This window comes from Pelophylax lessonae, assembly GCF_965119305.1.
Source record: "Pelophylax lessonae genome assembly, chromosome: 4".
In the NCBI taxonomy this organism is placed as follows: Eukaryota; Metazoa; Chordata; class Amphibia; order Anura; family Ranidae; genus Pelophylax; species Pelophylax lessonae.
Window position 1 is genome coordinate 53762731 of NC_138771.1, and position 27145 is coordinate 53789875.

A 27145-nucleotide genomic window follows, 5' to 3' on the forward strand; every position below is an offset into this window, starting at 1 on the left:
TTCTTAACATCAACTTGATTATGTGTGTATATATTAGTGATCAACCGATATCGTTTTTTTTATCACCGATATTTTGATCATCGCATATTGGTTTCAGACGATATTTTTTTTTATTTATTTATTTATTTTACAGGTACTCTTGTGGAGGGATCTGCACTTAAAAGCATTAAAAAAAGCAAAGTTTGGCTGTTTTGAATGCTGTAATTTTTTTGAATTTGGCATAGAGTACCCAGAAGTGATGTCATGACATCACTTCCGGCTTTTTACATGGAGACCCGATCAGAGCTTAATACGGCTTTGATTGGGTCTTCTCTTCGGCGGCCGTGCAGGATGGTTGCCCGGGTCTCACGGTGGGATGGGCAAGCCGCGGAAGGTGGCGGGGGGGGGGGGATGTCCCCTCCCGCTCCTTGTAATGACAGCTGAACGGCTTCTTATCCGCATGGGTTGTCATTACAAGACAGCCGACCGTCGGCTATGGACACCGATACCAGGGGGATGCCTCTAACTGCAGGCATCACTCCGGTACAAGCACTTTCCCGAAATATCGCAATATCGGTCACCTTGGTGGCCGATTCCGATATATTGGGGAAAGTGCAGATCGGCCCTCGATATATCGGTTTTGCAGATAATCGGTCTATCCCTAGTGTGTGTGTATGTGTGTGTGTGTGTATATATATATATATATATATATATATATATATATAAACACACACATGTTTTTATCTATTATTTTGTATGTGTTCTTGCTATTATACAATGATTTTGAATGATGTGTCGAGTTTTGCTCTAAGTTCAATTGGTGTATCGGATTCCTTCTGGCAGTGGATCTGGACTAAACTCCTCACAAGATAAAGGTGTATGATGTACCGTGTACTGCAGCTGGGTTTTCTTTGTGATCCCAGCTAACTACTGTTTTTAATTGGTTAGTTCACCTGTAACCTAATGATGACCCTCTAGAGCTGTATATAGGTGATTGTGGTGACTAGTTTGAATAGGTAATTACTAAGCGCTAACATTTGCTCGAAACCCATCTACCTCTTTTGTCCTCTGCTCCATCTGTCAACCACTTTTCATATGAAGGATCAATAAAAGGATTTTTAGGAAGTGCAGCTGTCCGGAATTATTTCCTTATGATACTAATTTGGCCAAGCTTTTTTGAGTAGGATGTGGAAAAATTTGCCTTTGTGACTAAGGATGTTGCTGCCATCATCTCTTTTTTATACATAATATGCAATATGGACCCTCTAAGATGGGTTTCTGAAGACAACCATAGAAATATTTAAAATGGAAAATGTTACATTTTTATTTTCTTATATATTAAAAGATGCAAAAAAATGTTTTCCCATATCATAAAATCAGTGTACATAGGTGATTTCCTATAGGTACATAACCATCATTTAAACATGATATGTTAACACTCTGTCAAATACAAAAAATAGATTTACAACCACGTCCATTACACACATTTAGTGCCGGGTCACACTTGTGCGATGCGGGAAGGCTGTGAATTTGCAGCCTGTTCCCGCATCGCAAACGCACATCTGGCAGTTCACACTGCCATATGCGATACGCAGGGTGTCAATTAAATGTTAACGACACCCCCAGTTTGATCGCATATCGCAGTGCGATCTGACAGTTCGCACAGGATCGGATCGCACAAGTGTGAACCACTGTGCGATCCGATCCTGATGCGGCTGAAAAAAAGGGCCCTGTGCGACTTTTGTGCGGGTGCAGTGCGAATTTAGCCATACAGAGTGTATGGCTGAATTCGCACTGCACATCCGATCGCATGTAATGAAGGAGCAGTGCGCTCCGATATTACATGCGATCGCCGCACACGCTATAGTGTGAACCGGCACTTAGTGTTATTAAGCTGAATACCAAAATAACAAAGAAGCAAAAAAACAAACATCATCAAGTTCATCAATCCACCTACATGACATTTGCTGTAACAACCTAAAAGTGATTGTAAAGGCAGAAGTCTTTTTTATCCTTAAGCATTCTATGGATTAGGATAGAAAAACTTTTGTGTGCAGCAGCCCCCCTCATACTTTTCTGAGGTCCATCAAGATCCAGCGATGTTGCACGAGTGACTCGGCTGTCCGGGACTCCCCTCCTCATTGACTGAGACAGCAGTGTGGCGCCATTGGCTCCCGCTGCTGTCAATCAAAGTAATTGAGCCAATTAGGAGAGAAAGGGGGTAGGGGCAGGCCGCGGCTCCGTGTCTGAATGGACACATAGTGCTGTGGCTCGGCTTGGGTGCCCCCATAGCAAGCTGCTTACTGTGGGGGCCCTCAACAGGAAGGAGGGGCCAGGAACTCTGAACAGGGACCCCAGAAGAGGAGGAGCCGGGCTGCTCTGTGCAAAACCAACTGCACAGAGGAGGTAAGTATAACATGTTTGTTATTTTTAACAAAAAAAAAAAACTAGGCTTTAATATTTAAGACAGACATCACCCACACTTCTTGCTGAGTGGCCCACTCCCAAAATTAGGCCATAAAGAAACACTGCAAAGACTGCCAGGCCACTAGTAGTATTGGGATTGTCACTATACAGAATATAAAAAATACATTTATATATTTAGAGTGAGCAAGGGTGACCCAAGGGATTATATTAGAACAACCAAAGTTCCTAAAGAGATACTGAGACATCTGTATGTCTTAATATATCATTGTGCACACACATAACCCAGATCTCTGCTGAGACCCTAAAATAGTTGACTTTACTTTATTACTTCTCCAGCAATTCCCATTAGTATAACTGTCATCCAGGGAAGCCGCAATACGAAGCAGTATAAGTAGCATCTAACCTCAATGTTCAGAAAAGTCATTCTGAGCACAGCTCAAGAGACCGCTCTAAACAACGTTAAAGTGGTTCTAACGGTAAAGGGTTTTTTTTTTCATTTTTTTTTACCTTAATGCATCCTATGCATTAAGGAAAAATACTGTCTCTGTGCAGCTCTCAACCTCCCCTCCCCCCCCTCTCTCCCCCCCCTCTCTCTCTCCCCCCCCCCTCTCTCTCTCTCCCCCTCTCTCTCTCTCTCTCTCTCTCTCTCTCTCTCTCTCTCTCCCCTCTCTCTCTCTCCCCCCTCTCTCTCTCCCCCCTCTCCCCCCCTCTCTCTCCCCCCTCTCCCCCCCCCCACTCCCCCCCCAGCCCCTCCCATACTTACTTGAGCCCAATCTGGATCCAGTGCTGTGCACCGGAACAGTGGCTTTCTCTCCTCACTGGACAGAGAGGCAGCAGTGGGAGCCATTAACTCTTGCTGCTGCCAGTCACAGCCTGTGACGTGAGACCGGGGGACACACAGAGCGTGGCTTGGGAACGAGCCTGCACGAGTGCCCCCCATAGCAAGCTGCTTGCTGTGGGGGCCCTCAACAGTAAGGAGGGGCCAGGAGCTCTGAAGAGGGACCCCCCAGAAGAGAAAGATCTAGGCTGCTCTGTGCAGAACCATTACACAAAGCAGATAAGTGCAACATGTTTGTTATTTTTAAAAAATATCTTTTAGAATCACTTTAAAATAAGCCTATACTGTAGCTACGTGTGCCTTTTAAAGTTTGTTCATACTACCAAGCAGCCCATAATGCTGCTGCCTGAACAGTGTTTTGAGCTGCAGAGTCCTGTGGCAGGGGCAGTGTTATGCGCATTTTATCGATTACATTTTATTTTTTATCCTTTTTTTTTTTTTAACTTTATATGAAATGTACGAAGTAACACATCATTCATGTCACTGTACAGCAGCACGGTGACATGCAGGCAATGCCATATTATGCAATCCTGTTGCTTAAAATCGCACAGCTCTGGAACCCCCGAGAACTACTGTGTTCTGGCATGAACATGACACATAGGAGTTCATTTACTAAAAGTGGAGAGTGCAAAATCTGGTATAGCTGTGCATGGTAGTCAATCGAGCTTCTAACTTCAGCTTGTACAATTAGGCTTTGCCCAAAAAATCCTGGAAGCTGATTGGTTTCTATGCAAAGCTGCACCAGATTTTTCACTTTCTAACTTTAGTAAATCAACGCCATAGTGTGAATGGGCTCTCAAGTTTGACTTGGGTTTCAAACCTTTTCCTGAAAAAAAAGCAGATAATGCCATACCTTTCACAAATGAGCAGTATTGGACATATGTAGCACTGTTTTACCTTTGTTTTATTGATATGAGGCTTTGCCTTTTTGTTTGAACGGAATAGCAATGGTACTACTATTGTAGTTGCTCATAGTTCCCTGTTTAAAGCAATGTACTTTTCCCAACAGGTCGAGGAGAAAATGGAACTTGATCAGTCGTAAAATATGGACTGGAGGAACGGAGTCTGAGATGTTCAACAAGCTGGAAAGTATAGCTATGAGCCCTGCCCCCAGTACACCAGTCCTGGGATGTCGTATTAGCAGAGCACTGGAACCCGCAGCTGTGCAAGGAGAGGTATGTTCTTAAATATTGGGTCTCCTATATGGGTGTTGCCACAAGATTGTAACTTTTAAACCAAGTAAAAGTAAGAAAAGGCATCTTTTTTAGGTAGGCAAAAAATTTGGGGGAGCATACCCATGTATTTCCAAAGCTGCTGCAGCTATGAACCAAAAGACATGTATATTAAAAAAGAATAGCGCGCAAATGCAAAAGAAATTACTACCAAATCTGAAGAGAGTCCATAAATAAAAATGGGGGTTTGGTCCCACCATATGGCCATATCGTGCTCAAGCCCACTACTGCGTCAAAGTACCCCATTATCAGTGGGTCCTACACTATCCATGAAAAAGAGATGAATCCAGCCCTTCTAACCCTTGGAGACAACACTCCTTGCTGGGAAAAATGTGCAAATGCACTACAGGGGACTCCTCCTATATCCACTTGATGGTGGACACTGATTGAGTACAGGTGTATGTGGGGGGTGGGGAGGGCTGCTCAACCACGATAGTCTGGTCAGACCGAATGCATAATAAACAGGCAAAAAATTTGGGGGAGCATACCCATGTATTTCCAAAGCTGCTGCAGCTATGAACCAAAAGACATGTATATTAAAAAAGAATAGAGTGCAAATGCAAAAGAAATTACTACCAAATCTTTTTTAGGTAAAGAAGAACTCCAGGGGAAAAAATTGTTTGCTCGTTGTCCTCTAGGCCGGGGATTGCGGAGATATACTCACCCAATCTGCCGACCGCAAGACCGGTCCCCGCCACTCCTGCCCCCCCCCCCGCCACAACACCCTAACAGTATTGTAAATGGACTGTTCTGACGTCATCACGCCCATAAACCAGCTATGGATGTGAGGATGGCAGGAACAGTCTGCTGCTAGACGTAGGGGAGTGCAGTTTTCCGGAAAGTACAGCTTTCCCTTGTGCCCCTAGACTAAACAAGCAATTAACACATGCAGTGCGGGCAGAGCCCCACTGCATGGGAGAATAACATTTTTTCATGGAGTTTTGCTTTAATGTAGGCCATACTTTCACTTATTGTACATATCTGAATGCTCAATTCAGTGACGTCACTAGGGTTGGTGTCACCTGGTTCAGTAAAACATGGCAGTCACTGCCACTCTATACACCTGGGTTGTCTGGGGGGGGTCTCTCTTACCAAAATAAACACTTGTGTGTGCCAATCCGCTCAGCAGGGCCAGGACCCAGGTACTGCTCCCACTGCCACTCTATACATCTGGGCTGTGTCTGGTGGGGGGTCTCTCTTACCAAAGAAACCCATGTATCACTCCACTTAGCAGGGCCAGGACCCGCTGCCAGTGGGAGTACCTGGGTCCTGGCCCTGCTGAGTGCAGTAACATGTGTTTCTTTGGTAAAAGATACACAGCCCAGGTGTATAGATTGGAGTGGAAGTCACTGCCACTCTACACACCTGGGCTGGCTGGCAGGGTCTCTTACCAAAAAAACTTGTGTACTCCACTCAGCAGGGCCATCAGGTATTGTACACTCACATCCGCGGCCCGCTACATCAGTACAACAGGCTGCATGCAGCTTCTAATTCACACCTCTGTCTGCGCCCGGTTCTCTCTCTCTCCACAGCTCCGCCTTCTGCCCTTACAATTTATGGAGTGCAGGACATAGTACACTGGCTGCAGTCAGATCACTCTGCCACTTCAGTGGATGGACTTGTAGTTTCAATGGACTGTGAGTGTGCTGATCAGAGCACTTATAGTCCATTCATCCTTCCTACAGCTCCCTCAGCCTGTGTAGAGGTATGGGCACAGAGCTGTAGGTAGTGTATGCAGGAGCCTGACATTGCACCCACTAATCGCAGATTCAATGCGTTGCAGGTTCCTGAGGGGGGGGGGGAATAAAAAACGCAGATTTTTTTTTTTTTTTTTACTGCAAAAGGAGAAAACCTTGCGCTTATGGATCAAAATAGATAATTGTGTACTTATTAGGAGTGAAGAATGTGCAATTGTTGACCCAAATAAATGGTAAATAAAAGCTGATGCTGACAGAGAAAGGTGTGTGTGTCTTTAAATAATGAAAAACCCTGAGTATCAGCATTGGTAAATATATACTTGTGATATCCAAACACATATCCAATAACATAAAGGGGTGCTTTGTGCAATCAAAAAGTGACCGTATGCAACAAAAAAAAAAAAAAAAAAAAATATATATATATATATATATATATATGTCCATAAATTAAGAGTTCATCCAGTGCTATTGTGATAGAAAAAAGTGCTGAAGTGCTTCAATAAATAGTGCTGAAAACGTGCTTGCTTGCTGTGTATTCCGTGCTCCCCTAATGTGTCCCCACTCACCAGAACAACTTAGGGTAAAGGCTTTATCCTGGTGTTTACTTTCCAGTAACACTCTGAGCAGGAACCAACAGACAGCTGTAATGAATGGTTTATGCCTCTAAGCCTCCTTTACTCTCCTCCACAGTGGCACATAAAAGGGAAAAGACTCTTGATAGTGAAGTATGTACAACACTTTATTAAAATAAAGCGAAATGACGCCTAGTGGGAGAGCGAAACTCGTCTAGCGAGGCACAAGCGTATAACGTCATTTCCGGCCGGTGGAACGCACGCTGCACTCTGCAATAACCACAGTGCATCAAAGGAACGCTATGATTTTATATGTAAGTGGATATTTATTTAAATAAAGCGTTGTACTTCACTATCAAGAGTCTTTCCCTTTTATGTGCCACTGTGGAGGAGAGTAAAGGAGGCTTAATCACAGCGGAAGCGTGACTCCAGTGCCGCCAAAACCGTGCACACATAATCACGTAGAGCTACATGATTATGCGCAGCCGAGCCGCCCCGCCACAGTAAATCTGTGTGGGACGGTCGGCAAGTGGTTAAAGGCATGAAACGGAGAGATACTGTGTATGTTGCATGTAATGCATAGATGTACATGCTTTATTTTTGCCTTGACATACGTATTAAACACTGATCATATTGGAAATGCCGCCCATCACTTAAAGTATAACTAAAGGCAACATTTTTTTTAGTTTTGGATAGAGTGGAGAGGGATTAGAACCCCTGTCAGTTTTTATTGCTGTCTGTGCTTGTTAGGGAGATTCTCCCTCTCTAGTTGTCCTATTTACCATTCTCCTTGAAAGTGAAAGTAAAAGAAAATGCTACATTTTGGGTTGTCCCCAGAAAAGTAATAGAGGGGAAATCTTCCATTGAGGCCACTAATTCTGGTGAGCTGGGGTCCCCAAGATATTCCTTTTCATTTGCAGAGATTTCCTCTCTCTTCCTGTTTGGCTGTGAAACAGGAAGCGAAGGGAAATATCTGCAATAAGACACAGTTGTCGGAAAAAAAATTTGACGGGTTATCACCCTCCCTTGCTCTATCCAAATTGAAAAAAAAAAAAAGTTTTACCTATAGTTCTACTTTAAAACAGGATATAAAAAGCTTCAGTAATCTTCAGCATTCCTTGAAAAGTTTGTTGAAAGTTTGCTTGCAACTTGTTTAAAGTGAGAGGCAGCGTTCCTAAGCTCATTAATGCTTTAATGTCTTAAAACTGAAGCCGTACAGTATGTCTATATCTGATTGCTGTGCAGATTTCACTGAAGGTAATCTCTATCTCTGCTTATGCATTTTACATTAAATGCAGTCTGGATTTGCAAGGTTTGTTACAGGATTACCTTAGCAGGTGTCTAGAACTGTTTATGACCATTCCCTTGTACTGTACAGTGGGGGAAATACCCCATTATAACCATATATAAAAATAAAGATTGTATGCAGAGAAATGGTCTTTCTGTAAATCAACTGGCGCCGTCCCCTTGGGTAAGGCCACTTGTTTTTTAAAGATAGTTGTTGAACCTGTGAAGAATATTTTTGCAGTCTTTCTGTCCTGGGTACTTGATTAGAGGAGTCACCCGGCTGTCCCTTGTTTCCTTTTATATGGTCTTTCATTTGTATGTACTCCAACTCTGGTTGTTCTTGGAATATAAGATTAATTTTTTGTTTGGTATTTAGTTGGTTCCAAGATGTCATCACACATCATTAAATCCTGCAGGAGTTTTATCGATTGATTTTTTTAATAAAGGATATTGTAATATTACAAGAGTTTTTCTGATATGAATATATTTTTGGATCCTGAAGAAGCTCTTTTAATTGAGTGAAACGCATAGATCCACAAGCCGATCATGTGATGCATTTTAGACATACATTGTTATATTTATATGACTATAAGAATACTGTAATATATATATTTTATTGTTTGTAATCTTCAATAAATATGTAATTTCCTTTTTTTTTTATATATAATTTTTGGTCTGTGTTGCTGATATATAGGCACATTCAAATCCCCATATCCAGTGTTTGGTAGATTTATTTCCACTTTTTGTCTCATTCCCCTCCCTCTCCCTCCCCCTACTCCTACTAGTCGCCTACCAACCTGGTTATATAACTATTTCATATAGAAAAATGCATGGTGGATTCACCTCTTTCTTCACTGCAATTATACAATAGCGTGTGGTAAAGATGTAAAATACAGAGACCTGGGTATGTTAGAATACAAGGCTGGAATAGTGGATAATAAATGATTCATGATTAGTAGTATATCCATTTTATTTTACACTGAGGTCCTAGCATGTTGTGTAAAGTTTTCTCATTCATTTAACTGCCCAAAAACAAATTTTACCTTCTAGAAACCATTTCTCATCCTTGTCTTGTTTTTTTGTTCAGTTTATAACTAGCAGAGTGAATTGGGTTGTACAGAGCTCGGCTGTGGACTACCTTCATCTGATGTTGGTGGCCATGAAGTGGCTTTTTGAGGAGTATGACATAGATGGGCGTTTCTGCATCAGTATCCACGATGAGGTGCGCTATCTGGTGTGTAGTGAGGACCGATACCGTGCAGCACTGGCTCTCCAAATCACAAATCTGCTGACAAGGTACATGATATTTGCATATATCAGATATCAGTTGTGAGCAGCTAACTCAATCATTTTCAAATATGGTTTATTTTTTTATTTTATTTTTTTTATTGCTATTTCCATTGCTTGCAAATTCTTCCAAGTAATCTCCACTAGACCGTTTCTCCTTGGGGGAAAAAAAACCTCTGGCTTGAGCTGTGTCTTGGACACTAGACCCATATATTCCAAGCTAGAACCGACCCACTAAGACTGTGTGTAGATCTACTAATCTGTGCCGTGACACATGTAGTTTGGAAGTCAACTGAGGAAGGGCTTGTAGATCCTAGAAACCACATCTTATACCAAAGCATCGAAGATTTAGGCTGTCCAAGTATCTGCAAAGGCTAACTGTGTAGGTAGCAACCTCCTGTCTGACAGTGTGTGTCCTGCAGAACGGGAGGCAGAACAGTACTGGATGGGTGGTGGGAGCTTCCAGAGTTAACTTTTTATATTAACAAACTGGTGATAGGTTGCTAGTATTTCCTGACGTCCTAGCAACCAATCACCTGCTGGTTAACTCAAAAGGTGAACTGAGGCAGCTCCCACTCTCCGCCCTGCATCTCCCACCCACTTGATACCGCTCCGTCTCTCAGTCACTTGCCATAAGTGACACCCGGGTGATACCACTCCCTCCGGCATATGATCTCAGTGGTCACACCGCGGTCAGGTGGGTGGGAGACGGAGCAGTATCACCTGGGTATCACGTACGGCAAGTGGGTGAGAGATGAAGATCTGCTAATGTGGAATTGCTTATATCTTTAATTTGTATGTGAGTGGCATATTCAATAACATTTGTAAACGGAATTATGCTATGTGACATTTTACCCTTACATGAGCAATATTTGGAATATTGGTAATATCGGCCAGTTCCGGGGCCAATACAGATATATCAGCAAAAGTGAATATTAGGCTTTGCCGATAAACGGTCGATCCCTAGTACACGCCGTTGTAGGAAATCCTCAGTGTCTTGGCAATTTCTCACAACAAGAATAGACTGTTGAGTTTCAGAAGAAAGTTCTCTCTTTCTGGCCAGAGAGTATAATCGGACCCACAAATGCTGATGCTCCAGATACTCAACTAGCTCCAAGGAAGACCAGTTTTATAGCTTCTCTAATCAGCACAACAGTTTTCAGCTGTGCTAACATAATTGCACAAGGGTTTTGTAATCATAAATTAGCCTTTTAACATGATTAGCTAACACAATGTACCATTAGAACACAGGAGTGATGGTTGCTGGAAATGGGCCTCTGTACACCTATGTAGATATTCCATTAAAAATCACCTGTTTCCAGTTGGAATAGTCATTTATCACATTAACAATGTCTAGACTTTATTTCTGAATAATTTAATGTTATCTTCATTGAAAAAAACTGTGCTTTTCTTTCAAAAATAAGGACATTTCTAAGTGACCCAAAACTTTTGAATGGTAGTGTATATATACACACAGTATGTATGTGTGTGTGTGTGTGTGTGTGTGTGTGTGTGTGTGTATATATATATATATATATATATATATATATATATTTATACACACACTGTGTGTATATACACTACCGTTCAAAAGTTTTGGGTCACTGCTCAAAAAAATTAAAGGAACACTTTGAAAACACATCAGATCTCAATGGGGAAAAATATGCTGGATATCTATACTGGTATGGACTGGGTAATGTGCTAGGAAGGAAAGGATGCCACATCGTTTGATGGAAATGAAAATTGTCAACCTACAGAGGGCTGAATTCAAAGACACCCCGAAAATCTGTGAAAAAAGGATGCGGCAGGCTAGTCCATTTTGCAGAAAATGTTGTTGCAGCAACTCAGTCTTATTGGTACTCAGTAGTTTGTATGGCCCCCACGTGCTTGTATGCATGCCTGACAACATCAGGGCATGCCCTTTACGCAGTTGAAGTGGTTTAACCTTCAACTGCGTAAAGGGTTATTTACCCTCAGAGCGGTAAGGATGTGGAATTCTCTTCCACAAGCAGTGGTATCAGGAGCATCACTAGTTTAAAAAAAAAAATATTAGATGGGCACCTTAACAACCACAACATACAGGGATAAACAATGTATTGTTGACAGCAAACATACACTGATCATAGGTTGGACTGGTGTCTTTTTTCAACCTCACTAACTATGTATTATCCTAGGAGTTTAATTGACTTGATGCTATACTCAATAATAAACCGTGTTCCTTTAATTTTTTTTTGAGCAGTGTATGAAAATATAAATATATATTTATATATATATATATATATATATATATATATACATATACACACACACACACATACATACATACATACATACATACATACACTAGATAACCAAAAGTATTGGGATGCCTTCATTTACACGTACATGATCTGTAATGGCATCGCAGTCTAAAGGCCCGTACACACGTACCGATCGTCGGCGAACGATCGGCCGTCTTTTGTCCCCGGGCTGTCGGTGTCTGTTGAAAAGTACAAAGACAGCACAAGAATTTTGTCAGCCGACTGCAGAAGTGATGTCATGTAATGGTTAACTTTCCCTGTGTTTTTTCTTTTCTGAGCATGCCCAGTCTTGCAAATCTGCGGTCTGTCGGCCGAATTCTGTACTGACTGGCAAACAATCGGCTGCTCTGGTGTCGGCATACAAAAATTTTAATGCTTGCATGACAGATTCTTGTCGGCAGAATGTGCGCTGACGGCTGTCGGAGGCATCATACTAACAAGCGTACAATCGGCAGATCGGTCGTCGGCCGACGCTTGTCTGCCGACGATCGGTACGTGTGTACGGGCCTTTAGTCTGTAGGGTTCACAATTGAGTTGACCCACCCTTTCCAGCTATAACAGCTTCAACTCTTCTGGGAAGGCTGTCCACAAGGATTAGGGGTGTGTCTATGGGTCTATTTGACCATTCTTCCAGAAACGCATTTGTGAGGTCAGGCATTGATGTTGAACGAAAAGGCCTGTCTCACAGTCTCGGCTCTAATTTATCCCAAAGGTGTTCTGTCGGGTTGTGCAGAAGAGTCAAGTTCCTCCACCCCCAAACTCGTTCATCCATGTCTTTATGGACCTTGCTTTGTTTTGAACTAATCTGCTAAACTAATATGTCTAATTGGGAGTATAAGTGCTTATGTGCTACCTCTTGCACTTAATTTGTTATTGTATTGGGTGTAGCATATTGACTCTTATCATGCTCACAGATTTATCTTTCAAATAGACAGCAATCACATTAAATCATACACACCTGCTACCCTTCTACACTAATTGAGTGACTACTAATGAGGCTTACATACTCCCCATACGCATGTGATCTCTATTCCCATGACTAAGCTCCGGGGGCAAGGCCTGGTCAGAGTCCATGCTGGAGTTGTCACTCCATCCACCTTCATAGGATTTCTTAGATATGCGGCACACAGGGTTTAACTACTCCAGTCTGTGAACTCTAAGATGACAAATGTGGAGATAACAGAAGCAAATATGTGCGGTGCTACTAATTGATCTGTAATAAAGTGCTGAATATAAATGTCATTGGGACAAAACGTGTTGGGTGGAGCTTGCTGGAGTCACTTCCATCTACTTATTCCAGTCTGTGGAATGCAGATGGTTGCCAAATCCACTGTACAATATTAAAGGCACTCTAGCTCACGTGATGCGAGCAACATTTTAATGTGAGTAGTTTTTATTTGCTTTTTATTTCTCAATAAATGATATCATGCTATGGGGTATTGCCTGGTTTATGTTTCGCCTAACATGCATGGTAGGGCAACCTAGTGGGACCATCTGTCCATCCAAAGCCAGAGAGTGGGGATAGCCAGAAAGATGGCTGTCGGTTTATATATAAATCGAGTACATCATCTTGCTCTGGTGAGTTTGGAGGCAAAGGAGGGGTGCACAGAGTGTTGACCTGCACATGGAACACTCAATGTTTTTGAAGTTTACTGCAGAGAGCACTTTGAAGCACAACTGATTTTTTTATATATGTGGACTGATTTTGAATTTTGTTTGGACGCTCTAGCACTTTGATATAAATGAATTGGGTATTTATTGAAATATTTACAGAACTTTACTATTATGAATCGTTTTTTCTCTAGCGCTCATTGACAGACGTAGTCCTCGGTGATACACCACCTTCGGGTTATGTTGCCTCCACAGGAGCAGGACTAGACAGGAAATTAAAAAGCTCTGGCCACACCCTAGGGGCAGTCCCAGAGGGTATATCCTCTCTCTCTCTGCCTCAGCAAATCAGTTATTTTCTGTCTAGTTAGGAGTAAGGACCTAGATACCTTGCTGGGATCTTAGGTCCTGGCAAGATTTTTTTCTTAAAGGATTTTTTAGACAGCTTTTTTTCTCCAGTGTTCCTGTGAGATCTTCAAGCAAGAAAGCTGAACTGGGCGACGGGCTGGATGTTGAGATCCGGTGGTCACCCCAGTTCAGCCTACGAGCGCGTGCAGACCATAGCTCCGCGCTGGGTCGGCCGCGACAAAGTCCCATTAAAGGACTGACCCCGCGAGTTAAACGTCTCGCTGAAACGCCAAAGACCATGAGTCACGGCGTCCATATCGGTCGACAGCCCTCCCGCCGCGGTGGAGAGGGGCACTGTCAGGAGTTGGTGCCCGCCTGGTTCCGGTATGGTGAGTAGTATGTTCCCCCTTTTCCCCTGACGGGTCTTGTGGTGAACGCGGGCCCCTCTCTGTATGGTAAGATAGAGTCCCTCTCTATCCTATAAATGACACAGATCCTCCTACTTTGAGTGTGATTTTATGTGCAAAAAGCCAGGAGGCTTGGTTTGGGAGCTAACAATCTAATGTATACATGTTAAAAAGATTATAATCTGTGGCATTCTGGGAATCTTACGGTGATAAGAATAAGGTACCTACCAGTCAGAAGCCACGGACATGTAGACTGCCTTCCTAATCAGATCTCCAGCTATTAGCAGGCCTCCCGAATGGCCATGCGGTCCGCCAGGGCCGGTACCGCCAACCACGCCAAATCCCCATGCAGAGAGAGTGTTGTGTGCCCTGCAGCACACCGCTATTCAGTACAGGCCGCCGCCATTTTTTTTGCTGGATCGCACAAGCCGCCATTTTGGCGTAGCCTCGTGTCTCCAGCATGGGGGCGGCCATGTTTGAGGTGATCCAAACACCTCGTGGAGCTAGGGGAGGCGCCGGAAGGCGTGCAGAGGGGCGGAGCCGCCTCCTTTCTTCCTGGGCAGCCAGCCAAAAGACTTCCTGTTTGTCAAGACAGCGCTGTAACCTGTTGCAGTTAAACTCTGAGCATCAAGTGGTGAGCCTGGGGGTCTATCTCTCTCTCTCGATCGATAGGGATCCCTAGCAGGTAACACTAAGGGGCTTTTTTTGTGGCGCTGGGGGTCTGAAAAAAAAAAAAAAAAAAAAAGTTTTTTATTTTTGAATTATATTATCCAGGAAGTGACTGGAATTATCATGGACCCTGCCACACATATTCCCCCCCCTGTTTCCCTCGAGGGGGCCACGGGACCCGCCGGTGCACAGAGTGTAGAGTCATTTACAGCAATTTTGGAGTCTATGGTCACTCGGGTGGAGGCGGCCTGTCAGGGACGGGGGTCAAGGAAGCGACCCCCGCCTACCCCTATACTATCTGACACCTCTGACTCTGATTCAGAGATGGTCACTGCAGTTGCAGGTTCCTCTGCAAAGGCTGTTATCCCAGGTAAAGCCCCCTCAGACAGTGAGGAGGACGCTTCTTCTCCTGCTATAATTCAGGAAGAAGCATTGGTGGACGCACTAGTTGTGGCAGTGCAGGAAACCTTAAAACTTGAGGCTTTACCGGCAGAGGCAACTGAAACAGAGATTCCTTTTGGTATCAAAACGGTGAAGGTTTTTCCTGTACCCAAATGTTTCGGTAATCAGATTAAAGGAGAATGGGAGCATTCTAAACCTACCTTTACTATTTCCAAGCGTATTGCTAGACGCTATCCGTTTGAGGAATCCATCATTAAGAAATGGACGGTACCACCAGTGGTGGATCCACCTATTTCCAGGCTGAATAAAGCCACGGTTATCCCAGTGGAGGACACTTCGTCCTTTAAGGATCCGGTGGATCGAAAGATGGAAGCAGAGTCCCGCACCATCTTCTCTCTGATAGGGTCAGCATTTAGACCAGTAATTGTTATTGGTCTAGTTTCCCAGACACTTACGGAATGGGCGAAAATGGTACGCCAAGACCTTAGGGGAAAAGATATTCCCCAGGAGACATCTGATTTGATGGAACAGATTATACAAGGGCTACAGTTTATCTGTGACGCAGCCTTGGACACTACTCCCTTATTAGGGCATGCATCTATGTCAGCGGTGATCCTCAGACGTGTGCTGTGGTTAAAATGCTGGTCAGCTGACCTAGGTTCCAAAAAGACCTTGACAAATCTCCCCTTTCAGGGGAATCGTCTATTTGGGGCCAACCTAGATGAAATCATCAAGGATGCCACTGGGGGCAAGAGCACTTTTTTGCCACAGGCTGCTAAAGCTAAGGGACCTCGCAACAAGCGAGGACCTTTCTTTACCGCCCATAAAGGGCGCCCGGCTGGTACTAGCGGGAAAGGCAAGACTCCTCCAGGAGGGTTCAAGAAGGGCTGGTCGGACAAGCAGAGGACCAACCCAGCCAAACCCGAAGCAAAGGAGTACACAGCCTGAAGGTGCGCCCCCACCCGGTTTCAGGGTGGGGGGACGTTTTCACCGGTATTCAGGGCCACTACTACCGGTGCGATTCTTCCCTTCCAACATTTAAGTACTACAGGAAGCGGTAGTTACCGTTCCCTGAATAGATCTTTTCCTTTACCTTTTCCTAAGATTAGTCCCTATACCTCACAAGAATCGGATCTGGTTGACCAGATAGGCCAAGTAGCCTCTAGTCGGGTGACTTCGGTCCCTGAGGTTCAACCAGAAAAGATCACCCTTCCTGATAACAATCAGGTATCTGATAAATGTGTGGGAACAGAAAACGACCAGACTTTCTCGGATGGTCGGGGCCAGATACCTCTAGGGACGCCTGGTTCAGATTCTATCAGCGCTAGTGGTCCTAGAAATTCTAGGCTGGCCTCCTCAAGCCGGCCTGGCCGACTTGGACATGCTAGTCGCAGACGTTCCGTGGGAACTTCGTCTCAGGGAGTGTCTGTGGTCTCAAGGACCAATTTACCATCATGCTTTACAGTCGCTGGGTTTAATGGCCTGGCCATTGAGACCCAAGTACTGAAGGACAGAGGTTTATCTACTTCAGTCATTCCTACCCTTATTAAAGCAAGGAAAGCGACTTCCAGCAAGGTCTATTATCACACATGGAAGACCTATATTGCGTGGTGCGAATCTTTAGGATTTCCTCCACGTACCTATTCGGTGACTCGAATATTGGCCTTTTTGCAACAAGGGGTTGAGCAGAAGCTAGCCTTGAGCACCATCAAGGGTCAAGTTTCAGCATTAGCAATCTTCTTTCGGAAACCTTTAGCTACCAAGTCCTTGGTGCGGAATTTCATCCAGGGGGTGCGGCACCTGGCTCCTCCAGTCCGCGCGCCCTTACCGCCCTGGGATCTTAATTTGGTTTTGTCGGTTCTACAGAAACCTCCCTTTGAAAACATCAGGGAGATTCCCTTGCTTACTTTATCCCAGAAGGTGGCCTTCTTGGTGGCTATTACTTCTGCTCACAGGGTGTCAGAACTGGCTGCATTATCATGCCAGTCCCCATACCTAGTGATTCATAGGGATAAGGTAGTACTTCATCCTAAGCCATCTTTTCTTCCTAAGGTGGTTTCAGATTTTCATCTGAATGAAGATATTGTACTACCTTCCTTGTGTCCTCAGCCCAAGCATCATCGGGAACATGCGTTGCATTCCTTAGATGTGGTTCGGGCAATCAGGGTATACCTGAAAGCTACGGAATCATTCCGTAAGACGGATTCACTTTTTGTGATCACGGATGGCCCCAGAAAGGGTTTGCCTGCATCTGCCGTAGAGCTGCACGATTCTGGCCAAAATGAGAATCACGATTTTTTAGCTTGGAATAAAGATCACGATTCTCTCACGATTCTCTGTGTAACAAAAAAAAATTGGGATAACTTTACTGTTACGTTTTTTTTTTATTCATTAAAGTTTATTAATTGCGTTTGAAAGACTGCTGCGCAAATATAGTGTGACATAAAATATTACAACAATCGCCATTTTATTCTGTAGGGTCTCTGCTAAAAAAATATATAAAATGTTTGGGGGTTCTAAGTACTTTTCTAGCAAAAAAAAAATGATTTTAACTTGCAAGCAACAATTGTCAGAGAAAGGTCCAGTCTTTAAGAGGTTAAACTTCCTTTCTCCCTGGCAGAGGGAAGGAAAAGATACAAATGTAATCATTTTGTTTATATTTCCTGGGAGACTTAGCTGATAGGCGTTTGCAGGAGGAAAGATACAATGTAATAATTTTGTTTATAGTTACTGGGAGTTTTCCACAGCTGTTTTCTCTGCTCCCTTAGCTATGCAAAGAATCGAGAATATGTCAGGTTTAGATCGTCAGGGGGGGTGAATCGAGATCGCGATTTTCATACGATTAATCGTGCAGCTCTAATCTGCCGCGACCATTGCCAAATGGATTAGACAAACGGTGGTACAGGCTTATTCTATTAAGGGTCAGAGTCCTCCGTTCCCTGTTAGGGCGCACTCCACTCGAGCGCTCAGTACTTCCTGGGCCTTTCGCCATCAGGCGTCAGTGGTCCAGGTATGTAAGGCGGCCACCTGGTCGTCGGTACATACCTTTACAAAATTCTATAAAATTGATGTGACGGCATCGGCGGATGCCTCATTTGGCCGCAAGGTTTTGCAGGCCGCAATTTGAGGAGACCGGTGGTCTACCTCGAGGGTTTTTTTCTGTTTGAAAAAAAAAAAAATTTTTTCTCTTTTTTGTTGAGTCTCATCATTAAGGATGAGCATTGTAAACTTCTAGTTGGCACCGGTTGGGCCTTCTAGATTGGGATTTGATTTCCATTTTCCCACCCCTCAGTTGTGATACTGCTCTGGGACTTCTCGAAGGTGCTGTATCACCGAGGACTACGTCTGTCAATGAGCGCTAGAGAAAAATGGATTTTTGTAAAATCTTACCGTAAAATCCTTTTCTCTTAGCTCATTGACAGACGTAGTCCCCGCCCCTCTGTTTTTGAGTTGGGTTGGGTTAAAATCTCTAAAGACTGCTTTTTCACATAACTGATTTGCTGAGGCAGAGAGAGAGAGGATATACCCTCTGGGACTGCCCCTAGGGTGTGGCCAGAGCTTTTTAATTTCCTGTCTAGTCCTGCTCCTGTGGAGGCAACATAACCCGAAGGTGGTGTATCACCGAGGACTACGTCTGTCAATGAGCTAAGAGAAAAGGATTTTACGGTAAGATTTTACAAAAATCCATTTTTTTTTTTTTTTGGAAAACATAACATTGAGTCTCCATTCACACCAGAGCGCATCATATTTTATGCGTTTGGGTGTTTTTCAGGTGTTTTTTTGGGCTTTTCTTTTTAGTCGTTTTGGGGCAGGCATTGACATCGAACAAAAATGCTTGTACTTTTTTGAGCTTCAGGTGTTTTGCTTCAGACAAAAAAAACGCTCATATGTGAGCAGGGGCCAGTGAAACGAATAGGATTTTACTTTGGGCTTTTTTGAGACTTCAGAGATGAGTGTTTCATGAGCTTAAAAATGCTCAGGTGTGAACAGGGTCTTAGTAAGCGTTTAGGCTGGGTTCACACTGGTGCAATGCCAGGCATCGAATGCGATTCCCATTGCTGTGCGCATCGTGTTCGCACCAAAATGGTGCATGACTTTTTTTTTTTTTTTTTGGTCCGCACTGTAATCAGATCGCATGGGTGTTCACACCCATGCAAACCGTTATGGGTGTCATTAACTTTGTATTGACACGCACAGCAGAGAGAAGTGTAAACTGCTTGTGATTCAGATGAATCGCTGTGGTCCCCGCATTGCACCAGTGTGAACCCAGCCTTATATTCAGCATTTAAAGATCAATTCGCACCGCACATATTTGCTTTTGATTTTAGGATTACTCCCTAGATGGAAATAGTCATTGTGCAGGCAGCTATGCCAAGCAATTAACCCTTAGCACAGAGTCCATTGCATATACTAAATGGGGAATGGCAAAACCACAGAAGAATTTAAAGTGACCCAGGGTGTCATCAACATTACACAGGGACTACCCTGAAAAGAAAGCGACTTTATACATATCTGGCTGTTGCCCCATTTGCTAAAACTTTTACTCTATAGCAGAGCTCCCAGTGCCAATCTGACAATCCAGGTTCCAACTTCTGTGTCACTAATGTGTTCTGCAGTCACTAGAAATAAGCAGTAGGAACTACAACAGTCAGGAAGGGGATACAACCAGACGAAGGAGTGGAATTAGATTATCTCTGGGAACTCTGCTGCAGTGTGAGGTTTTAGCTGATGGGCAGGTATATAAAGCCGGTCTCCTTTTAGGGTAGTGCCTACAGTATGTGATTTTGTTTATCACCTGACAGTGTCATTTTTAATGTTGGGGAGGCTATTGATATACTACAGAAGAAAGCAAAAAGAGAGAGAGAGAATGTGTGGAAGAAGCCTTATGGTCCACAGATAAGTAACAGGAAGTCTCTCTAAAAAAAAAAATGAATATACAGAATTGGAGTTTTTGTAGAAATTTTAGATGGAAACAAAGTTCCAAAATTTCCATTTTTGCAGGTGTATGTTTGCTTACAAACTGGGAATGCTAGATTTGCCTCAGTCGGTGGCATTTTTCAGTGCGGTAGACATTGATCGCTGTCTCCGAAAAGAAGTCAACATGGATTGTGCAACCCCATCAAACCCAACTGGTGTAGAGCAGAAGTATGGCATTCCTCCTGGTATGTTCAATCTTGTCTTTACTTTATGATCTCGGTCAGCTTTTTTAAGGTCACTTCATCACCATGTTAAACAATTTGTGTAAATGTGTTGTTTTATTAAGTTACTACATTGTTGGGTCACTAAATAAATTCTGCGCTGGACCGACTTACTCAGTCGAGGGTCTGTGAGTGGGTGTGTTGGGAGAGTTCGCTCCTGGCCCAACTAGGCAGAAAGGTGGTGGTGAGCCCTTTTCAGGGACTTGGGCTGCTACCTCTGGGTACAGCCTCTAGGCCATTTCCACATATTTCGTGAGGGTAGGTAAAAGGAGTGCCCAGTGTCCGATTGGAAGTAAAATAAAAGTGAATATATAGTCTTTTTATTAAAAGTGATAAAACCAAAATGTTAGGGGAAGGGGACAGAGACTCCTGCTTCTTCAGGGCTGCTGCTGTATGCTATGATGGGTGGGGATGTACCCAAGCTGGATGTGTCTGTGACACTGGAATCTGTAAGAAATACATTCAATTTTTAAGATGGCGTCTTTGTTCCCCCGAAACGCATTGGTTTTAACATGCTTTGCCACTTTCAATAAAACGACTATATATTCACACTTTTTTTTTTTTTTTTTTTAATTTCCAATTGGATACCGGGCCCTCCTTTTACCTACCCTCACGAGAATATACAACATAGCATTTTTACACTTAGAAGTTAACTGAGTTTGCTATATTTTTTTTTTTTTTCTTACAAACCAAACATTAATGTAAAAGAAGCTTTCTCGGAGTCCCAGATGATTTGGCCAAGTCACACCCTGCTTATTTCTCATGAAATAAACTTTTATGAATGCCAATCTGTTCAATTATCCCCTACTCTATTAGCTTGTAGAAGATCCCCGAAAACCCTCCAGAGAAGCCTATCCTACCCCCACCTAACAGCTGTACTTCCATTTTCTCCATCAGCCCCCCCCCCCCCCCCCACACACACACGGTTATTGCCTTTTGTTTCACTTGACCCTCCCTTCTAGATTGCAAGCTCCAATTCCCCCTGTATTGAATTGTATTGCACCCCCCCCCCCCACATATTGCAAAGCGCTGCGCAAACTGTTGGCGCTATATAAATCCTGTATAATAATATTTAGGTGCAGACTTTAGTCCTTCAGTGGTTTTGTTGGAAGCAGCAATACCTGTAGTTTAAGACACAGACAATCGCATTCATCAGGTGGGACATGTTTGATAGCATCCTCTTTAATCACATCATAGGTGAAAATACAAGAGCAGATTATAACATATACAGTTATTTACTTGTATAACTAATATTTAAGACATTTTATGCAGCAGCTTAACCACTTAAGCCCCGGAGGATTTGGCTGCTAAACGACCAGAGGGTATTTTGCGATTCGGCACTGCGTGACTTTAACGGACAATTGCGCGGTCGTGCGACGCTGTACCTAAACGAATTTGGCGTCCTTTTTTTCCCACAAACAGAGCTTTCTTTTGGCGGTATTTGATCACCTGTGCGATTTTTTTGATCACGCGCTATAAACAAAAAAAGAGCGTAAATTTTGCAAAAATAGCAATATTTTTCCCTTTTTTTTATATGAAATTCCCCCCAAAAAAAATGTAAAAATCAAAATTTTTTAATATTTTCGGCCAATTTGTTTTATGCTACCTATGTTTGGTAAAAAAAATCGCAAAAAGCGTATTTTGATTGGTTTGCGCAAAAGTTATTGCGTTTACTAACAAAGGGAAAGATTTTTGTCATTTTTGTTGTTTTTTTTTTTAAACGCGTAATGGCGGCGATCTGCGATTTTTTTTGCGGTATTGCGGCGGAAAGATCGGACCCTTGACTGACATTTTTGACACTTTTGGGGTTACCAGTGACATTTCTACAGTAATCAGTGCTATATATATGCACTGTTACTGTAAAAATACACTGGTAGTGAAGGGGTTAACTTTATTTGAGAGGGAGGGGCTGTGTGTGTCCCTAGGGGCGTGATTCTAACTGTGATTGGCTGTGGGTTCAACTGTATGCAGAGTGATCAATGGATCTACATAGTAGATCCATGTGATCAGCTCTCATACAGAGAGGAGAATGACAGGCAGCTTGTTTACACAAGCTGCCTGACTTTCTCCCTCTCCCCCGCCGATCGCAGAGTGGCCGGCGGCGATCGGGTCCGCCGGTCACACGCGCGGGGGGGTCCGTGACCACGCGGGAGCGGGAGCGCGCCTCCGGCGGCGCGCGTTCGCTCCCTAAACCCTCACAGGCGAGCGACGTAGACCTACGTCACTTTGCCTGTGAGGGGCTGACCGCCGCCGTACATAGTCGTGCGGCGGTCGGCAAGTGGTTAAAGCAGAGTTCCAGCCATTTCTGTGTTTAATAAAAGTCAGCAGCTAGAAAATGTGTAGCTTCTGACTTTTAATAATCATACACTCACCTGTCCCATGATCCAGAAGCCTCGCTCCTCTTGGTGGCACCGGTATTACTATTGTAGGGACCCGGCTGTGAAAGCTTGCGTGAGTCACGCTGCCCCTCCTGAATGGCTGAGCAATCCTCTTGGACCTTTGACTTGTCCCAGAAGATTGCAGGGAGGCCCGAGCAGAAGTGGGAGCGGGTACCTGTCAAAATAGGTACCTGCTCTCTCCCCCTCCCAAAAAATAAAAAAGTTACACTCCAAATGTGCCATGTCAGAAGTACTTAAAAGTGAAAGTTCCACTTTTGGGTGGAACTGCACTTTAAGCTGGCCATGTGCAGCTCACATTCTGGCAGATTCCTACAAATTTCGTGCCATTTGTGGCTCTGTCAACACCACCCGACTCAACAAAATTTAACTGATTAGGAATATTTTTCATCACTTTCTCAGTTGTTGTGCATAAGTACCTATACACAGAATATCCGGTCACTATTGTGCACTTGGGGGGAGGCACTCCCAATACACAGTAGATGAGTAAGGCTGGCCCCACAGAGGGAGCGATTTGCATGGTTGCAGGAAAGAAAATTGCTAGAGTCCCCAATCAACACAGACAGTGTTGACAGGGAAATTCCTCCTGCAAAGCAAGCCGTCCTTGCCAAGAGAACACAGCGATTTGATCAACTTTGGTACATTCAGCCTGCCTAAACATGATTAGAATCTTGGCGGTTCCTGCTAAACTGGCCGAGATTCGGGCAGTCTATGGCCAGCTTTATGCTGACCATGGGTGATGCAATTTGCTTTCCTTCAACCACAGGTTAATCAGTCAATGTTGATGGGAGAATCCTTCCGGCTGTGCCATTGTATTCTGATAGTGGGAGGTTTCCCCACCGCCAAAATACAAGCATTACTGCTGCAGGCTATAGCCAGTGGCAGTGATCGTACCAAAAAAAAAAAAAAAAACAGGCTCGATAGATTGACTTCAGCACAACTTGTCTGCCCATAGATGGACCGCAATTTGTCCGGTTACCCTCTGAACTGGCTGAATTTCAATCCATCTGTGGCTGGCTTATGTCACCTGCTCTGATATGTGACACTCCTCCACCCACCCTTGTCTAGAAAGGATTGCTTATGCAGATAGAGTATTCTTCTTCAACCGCTTAACCACTTAAGCCCCGGAGGATTTGGCTGCTAAAGGACCAGGGGTTTTTTTGCGATTTTTTACTGCGTGACTTTAACGGACAATTGCGCGGTCGTGCGACGCTGTACCTAAACGAATTCGACGTCCTTTTTTTCCCACAAACAGAGCTTTCTTTTGGTGGTTTTTGATCACGCGCTATAAACAAAAAAAGAGCGTAAATTTTGCAAAAATAACAATATTTTTCACATTTTTTTATATGAAATTCCCCCAAAAAAAAAGTAAAAATCAAAATTTTTTAACATTTTTCGGCCAATTTGTTTTATGCTACCTATGTTTGGTAAAAAAAAAATCGCAAAAAGCGTATTTTGATTGGTTTGCGCAAAAGTTATCGCGTTTACTAACAAAGGGAAAGATTTTTGTCATTTTTGGTGTTTTTTTTTAACGCGTAATGGCGACCTGCGATTTTTTTTTTTCGGTACTGCGACATTGCGGCGGACAGATCGGACCCTTGACTGACATTTTTGACACTTTTGGGGTTACCAGTGACATTACTGCAGTAATCAGTGCTATACATATGCACTGTTACTGCAAAAATGACACTGGCAGGGAAGGGGTTAACTTTATTGGACAGGGAGGGGTTAAGTGTGTCCTAGGGGCGTGATTCTAACTGTGTAGGGACATTCCTATTGGTGTAAAAGCAAAGATCAACCGTTCTACATAGTAGAACGGACAGATCTTCACTTTTACACAGGGAGAACTGACAGGCAGCTTGTTTACACAAGCTGCTCTGTCTTTCTCCCTTCACAGGAGCGATCGCAGTGTGACTGGCGGACATCGAGTCCGCCGGTCACACGCACTGACTTGCCTGTGAACGAGCCGCGGCGGGCGTGCGCCCGCCCGCGATAGGCTCGCAAGTCAGTGACAGGCGAGTGACGTACCGATACGTCACTCTGCCTGGCCGGGGCTGACCGCCGCAGTATATAGTCGTGCGGCGGTCGGCAACCGGTTAAGGACCAGGCCTATTTCTGACACATGTTGTTTACAAGTTAAAATCAGTATTTTTTTGCTAGAAAATTACTTAGAACCCTCCAAACATTATTTAGATTTTATTTAGCAAAGACTCTGGAGAATAAAATGGCGGTTGTTGCAATATTTGTCACGCTGGATTTGTGCAGTGGTCTTTCAAATGTATTTTTTTTTTTCAAAAAAATTGCATTTCACTTCATTTTAAAAAACGAAATGGTAAAGCCCGAATTTTTTTGTATAATGTGAAATATGATGTCACGCCGAGTAAATAGATACCCAACATGTTACGGTTTAAATTTGCGACACACATGGAATGGCGACAAACTACGGTACTTAAAAAAATCTCCATAGGCGACGTTTTAAAAATGTAACGATTACCAGTTTAGAGTAACAGAGGAGATCTTTTTCTAGAATTATTGCTCTCGCTCTGGTGATCGTGGCGATACCTCACATATGTGGTTGGAACACAGTCTTCATTTGCAGGCGTGACTCACGTATGCATCCTCTTTTGTGTGCGAGCTCACGGCGACAAGGGGCACTTTAAAAATGTTATTTTTTTCCATTACATTTTTTATTTTCAGCACTATTAAAAAAAAAAAAAAAGAAAACCTGATCACTTTTATTGCTGTCACAAGCAATGTAAACATCCCTTGTGACAATAATAGGCAGGGACAGGTACTCTTTATGAAGGGAGCGGGGATCTAATAGACTCAAGCCCCCTCCACTGCACTTTAAAGTATTCAAAATGCCAAAATCTGCATTTCTGAATGACAGTTTTTTAAAATTGGTGCCGTTAGCAGCTGAGTAAACTGAAAGTGACGTTGCTTCCAGGTTACTACATCGGAGACCCAAACAAAGCTGAATCTGGCTTTGTTCAGGACTCCAATGAGCCAGCGGACATGCCGGCTGCTTGCTCGGGTCTCCTGGTGGGACAGAAGACCTGGGCAGAGCTGCATTGGCTGTTAACGCCTTAAAGCCGCCCGCTGGCTCTAAAAAAAAGAAAAAGAAAAAGAAAAAAAAAAAAACTGTACCGGGTTGATGCAGTGGGTCTGGCGGCTGCCAGTGTAAACATGGCAGACTGCTGTTCTGTCAGTTATGAACACAGGGATCCAGTGTTCATGCAGCAAACCCATCCCCCCCAGTTAGAAAGCACCCCCTAGGGCAGTGATGGCGAACCTTGACACCCCTGATGTTTTGGAACTACATTTCACATAATGGTTATACACTCTGCAGTGTAACTGAGCATCATGGGAAATGTAGTTCCAAAACATCTGGGGTGCCAAGGTTTGCCTTCACTGCCCTAGGGCATACATTTAACCCTTCCCTGCCACTGTCATTAGTACAGTAACAGTGCATATTTTGTAGCACTGATTACTGTAGTAACATCACTAGTCTTCCAAAAAGTGTCAGGTGTCCAAACTGTCCTCTCCAATCCCGCTAAAAATAAAAATTGCTAATCACTGCCATTACTAGTACAAAAATAAATAAAAAAAAAAAAAATTTCCCCTAGGTTGTAGACGCAATTAGGTTTTGAATTGGCCCTGGCAGTACTTTCAAAAAAAAAAAAAAAAAAAGGGGAGGGGAAGGACTGCTTTAAGGCAGAAAAGCTGGATTATAGTACCCTGTGCGAAGGACCAATTCTGGCTGTCCGCAAATGTGGAAACATACAAAATGTACCTCCAATCTGTTTTTAGTAATAAGTATATTTTTATTGATTGTTTGCTGTACAAATATAGGTACATAACATTTATATGAACTAACAAACTTTTTTTTTTTTTTTTTTGCAGGTGAAGCGTTGGATATCTATGAAATAGTTAAGCTCACGAATGGCGTTTTGAAAAACGGGAGCTAATCTCAGCCAGCGTCTGTTACTTTTTGACTCCTGTGGAGTTACAATTTGTTCATGATTTACTCATGAGGTGAAATGCTGGAACTGTTTTGTTTCTTGGTGTGAATAAAAGAATAGCTCTTTGTTGTGGACTAAACTTGTTAAAAGAAGAAAGTTACAGAACACGTAATAAATTAACATCTTTTTGAGAGCGAATAATTAACGTGAGATTTTAGGAAAATCAGAGCAAACTTTCAGCTACTTCTTTCTTCGTTTTCTCTTTGGCTCTTGACTTTCCTTCTGCTCAGTGCCAGACTAGATAGAGGAGGGGAAAAAATAAAAATAATTACCAAATAAAATCTATACATATACTCACCCAGGAGTAGCTGAAACAAAACTGGTTGGAGCACATATCCGGTTATTCTTAATGTGTAACAGCATCTATATTATAGTAAATATCAATTCTCCACACCCCCCCCCCCCCCCACAATTTTATACGCATGTCTCTGATGCAGAGAGATATTTACTCACTGGCCACTTTATTAGGGACACCT

General features: G+C 43.3%; 2 protein-coding genes across 2 annotated transcripts in view; one reads left to right on the forward strand and one right to left on the reverse strand.

Moving 5' to 3' along the window:
* Positions 1–26845, forward strand: part of POLG (DNA polymerase gamma, catalytic subunit) — a 105051-nt gene extending 78206 nt beyond the window's left edge. The window contains exons 18-21 of the mRNA XM_082255112.1: positions 4254–4419; positions 9120–9328; positions 20055–20215; positions 26551–26845. Of these exons, the coding sequence (XP_082111238.1) occupies positions 4254–4419; positions 9120–9328; positions 20055–20215; positions 26551–26615 (601 nt within the window). The 3' untranslated portion in view covers positions 26616–26845. The remainder of the gene's footprint in view (positions 1–4253; positions 4420–9119; positions 9329–20054; positions 20216–26550) is intronic.
* A 4-nt stretch (positions 26846–26849) lies between these two features.
* Positions 26850–27145, reverse strand: part of FANCI (FA complementation group I) — a gene marked incomplete at both ends in the record, with an annotated part of 97650 nt that continues 97354 nt past the window's right edge. Inside the window, one exon of the mRNA XM_082253467.1 lies at positions 26850–26906. Coding sequence (XP_082109593.1) covers positions 26850–26906 — 57 coding nt within the window. The remainder of the gene's footprint in view (positions 26907–27145) is intronic.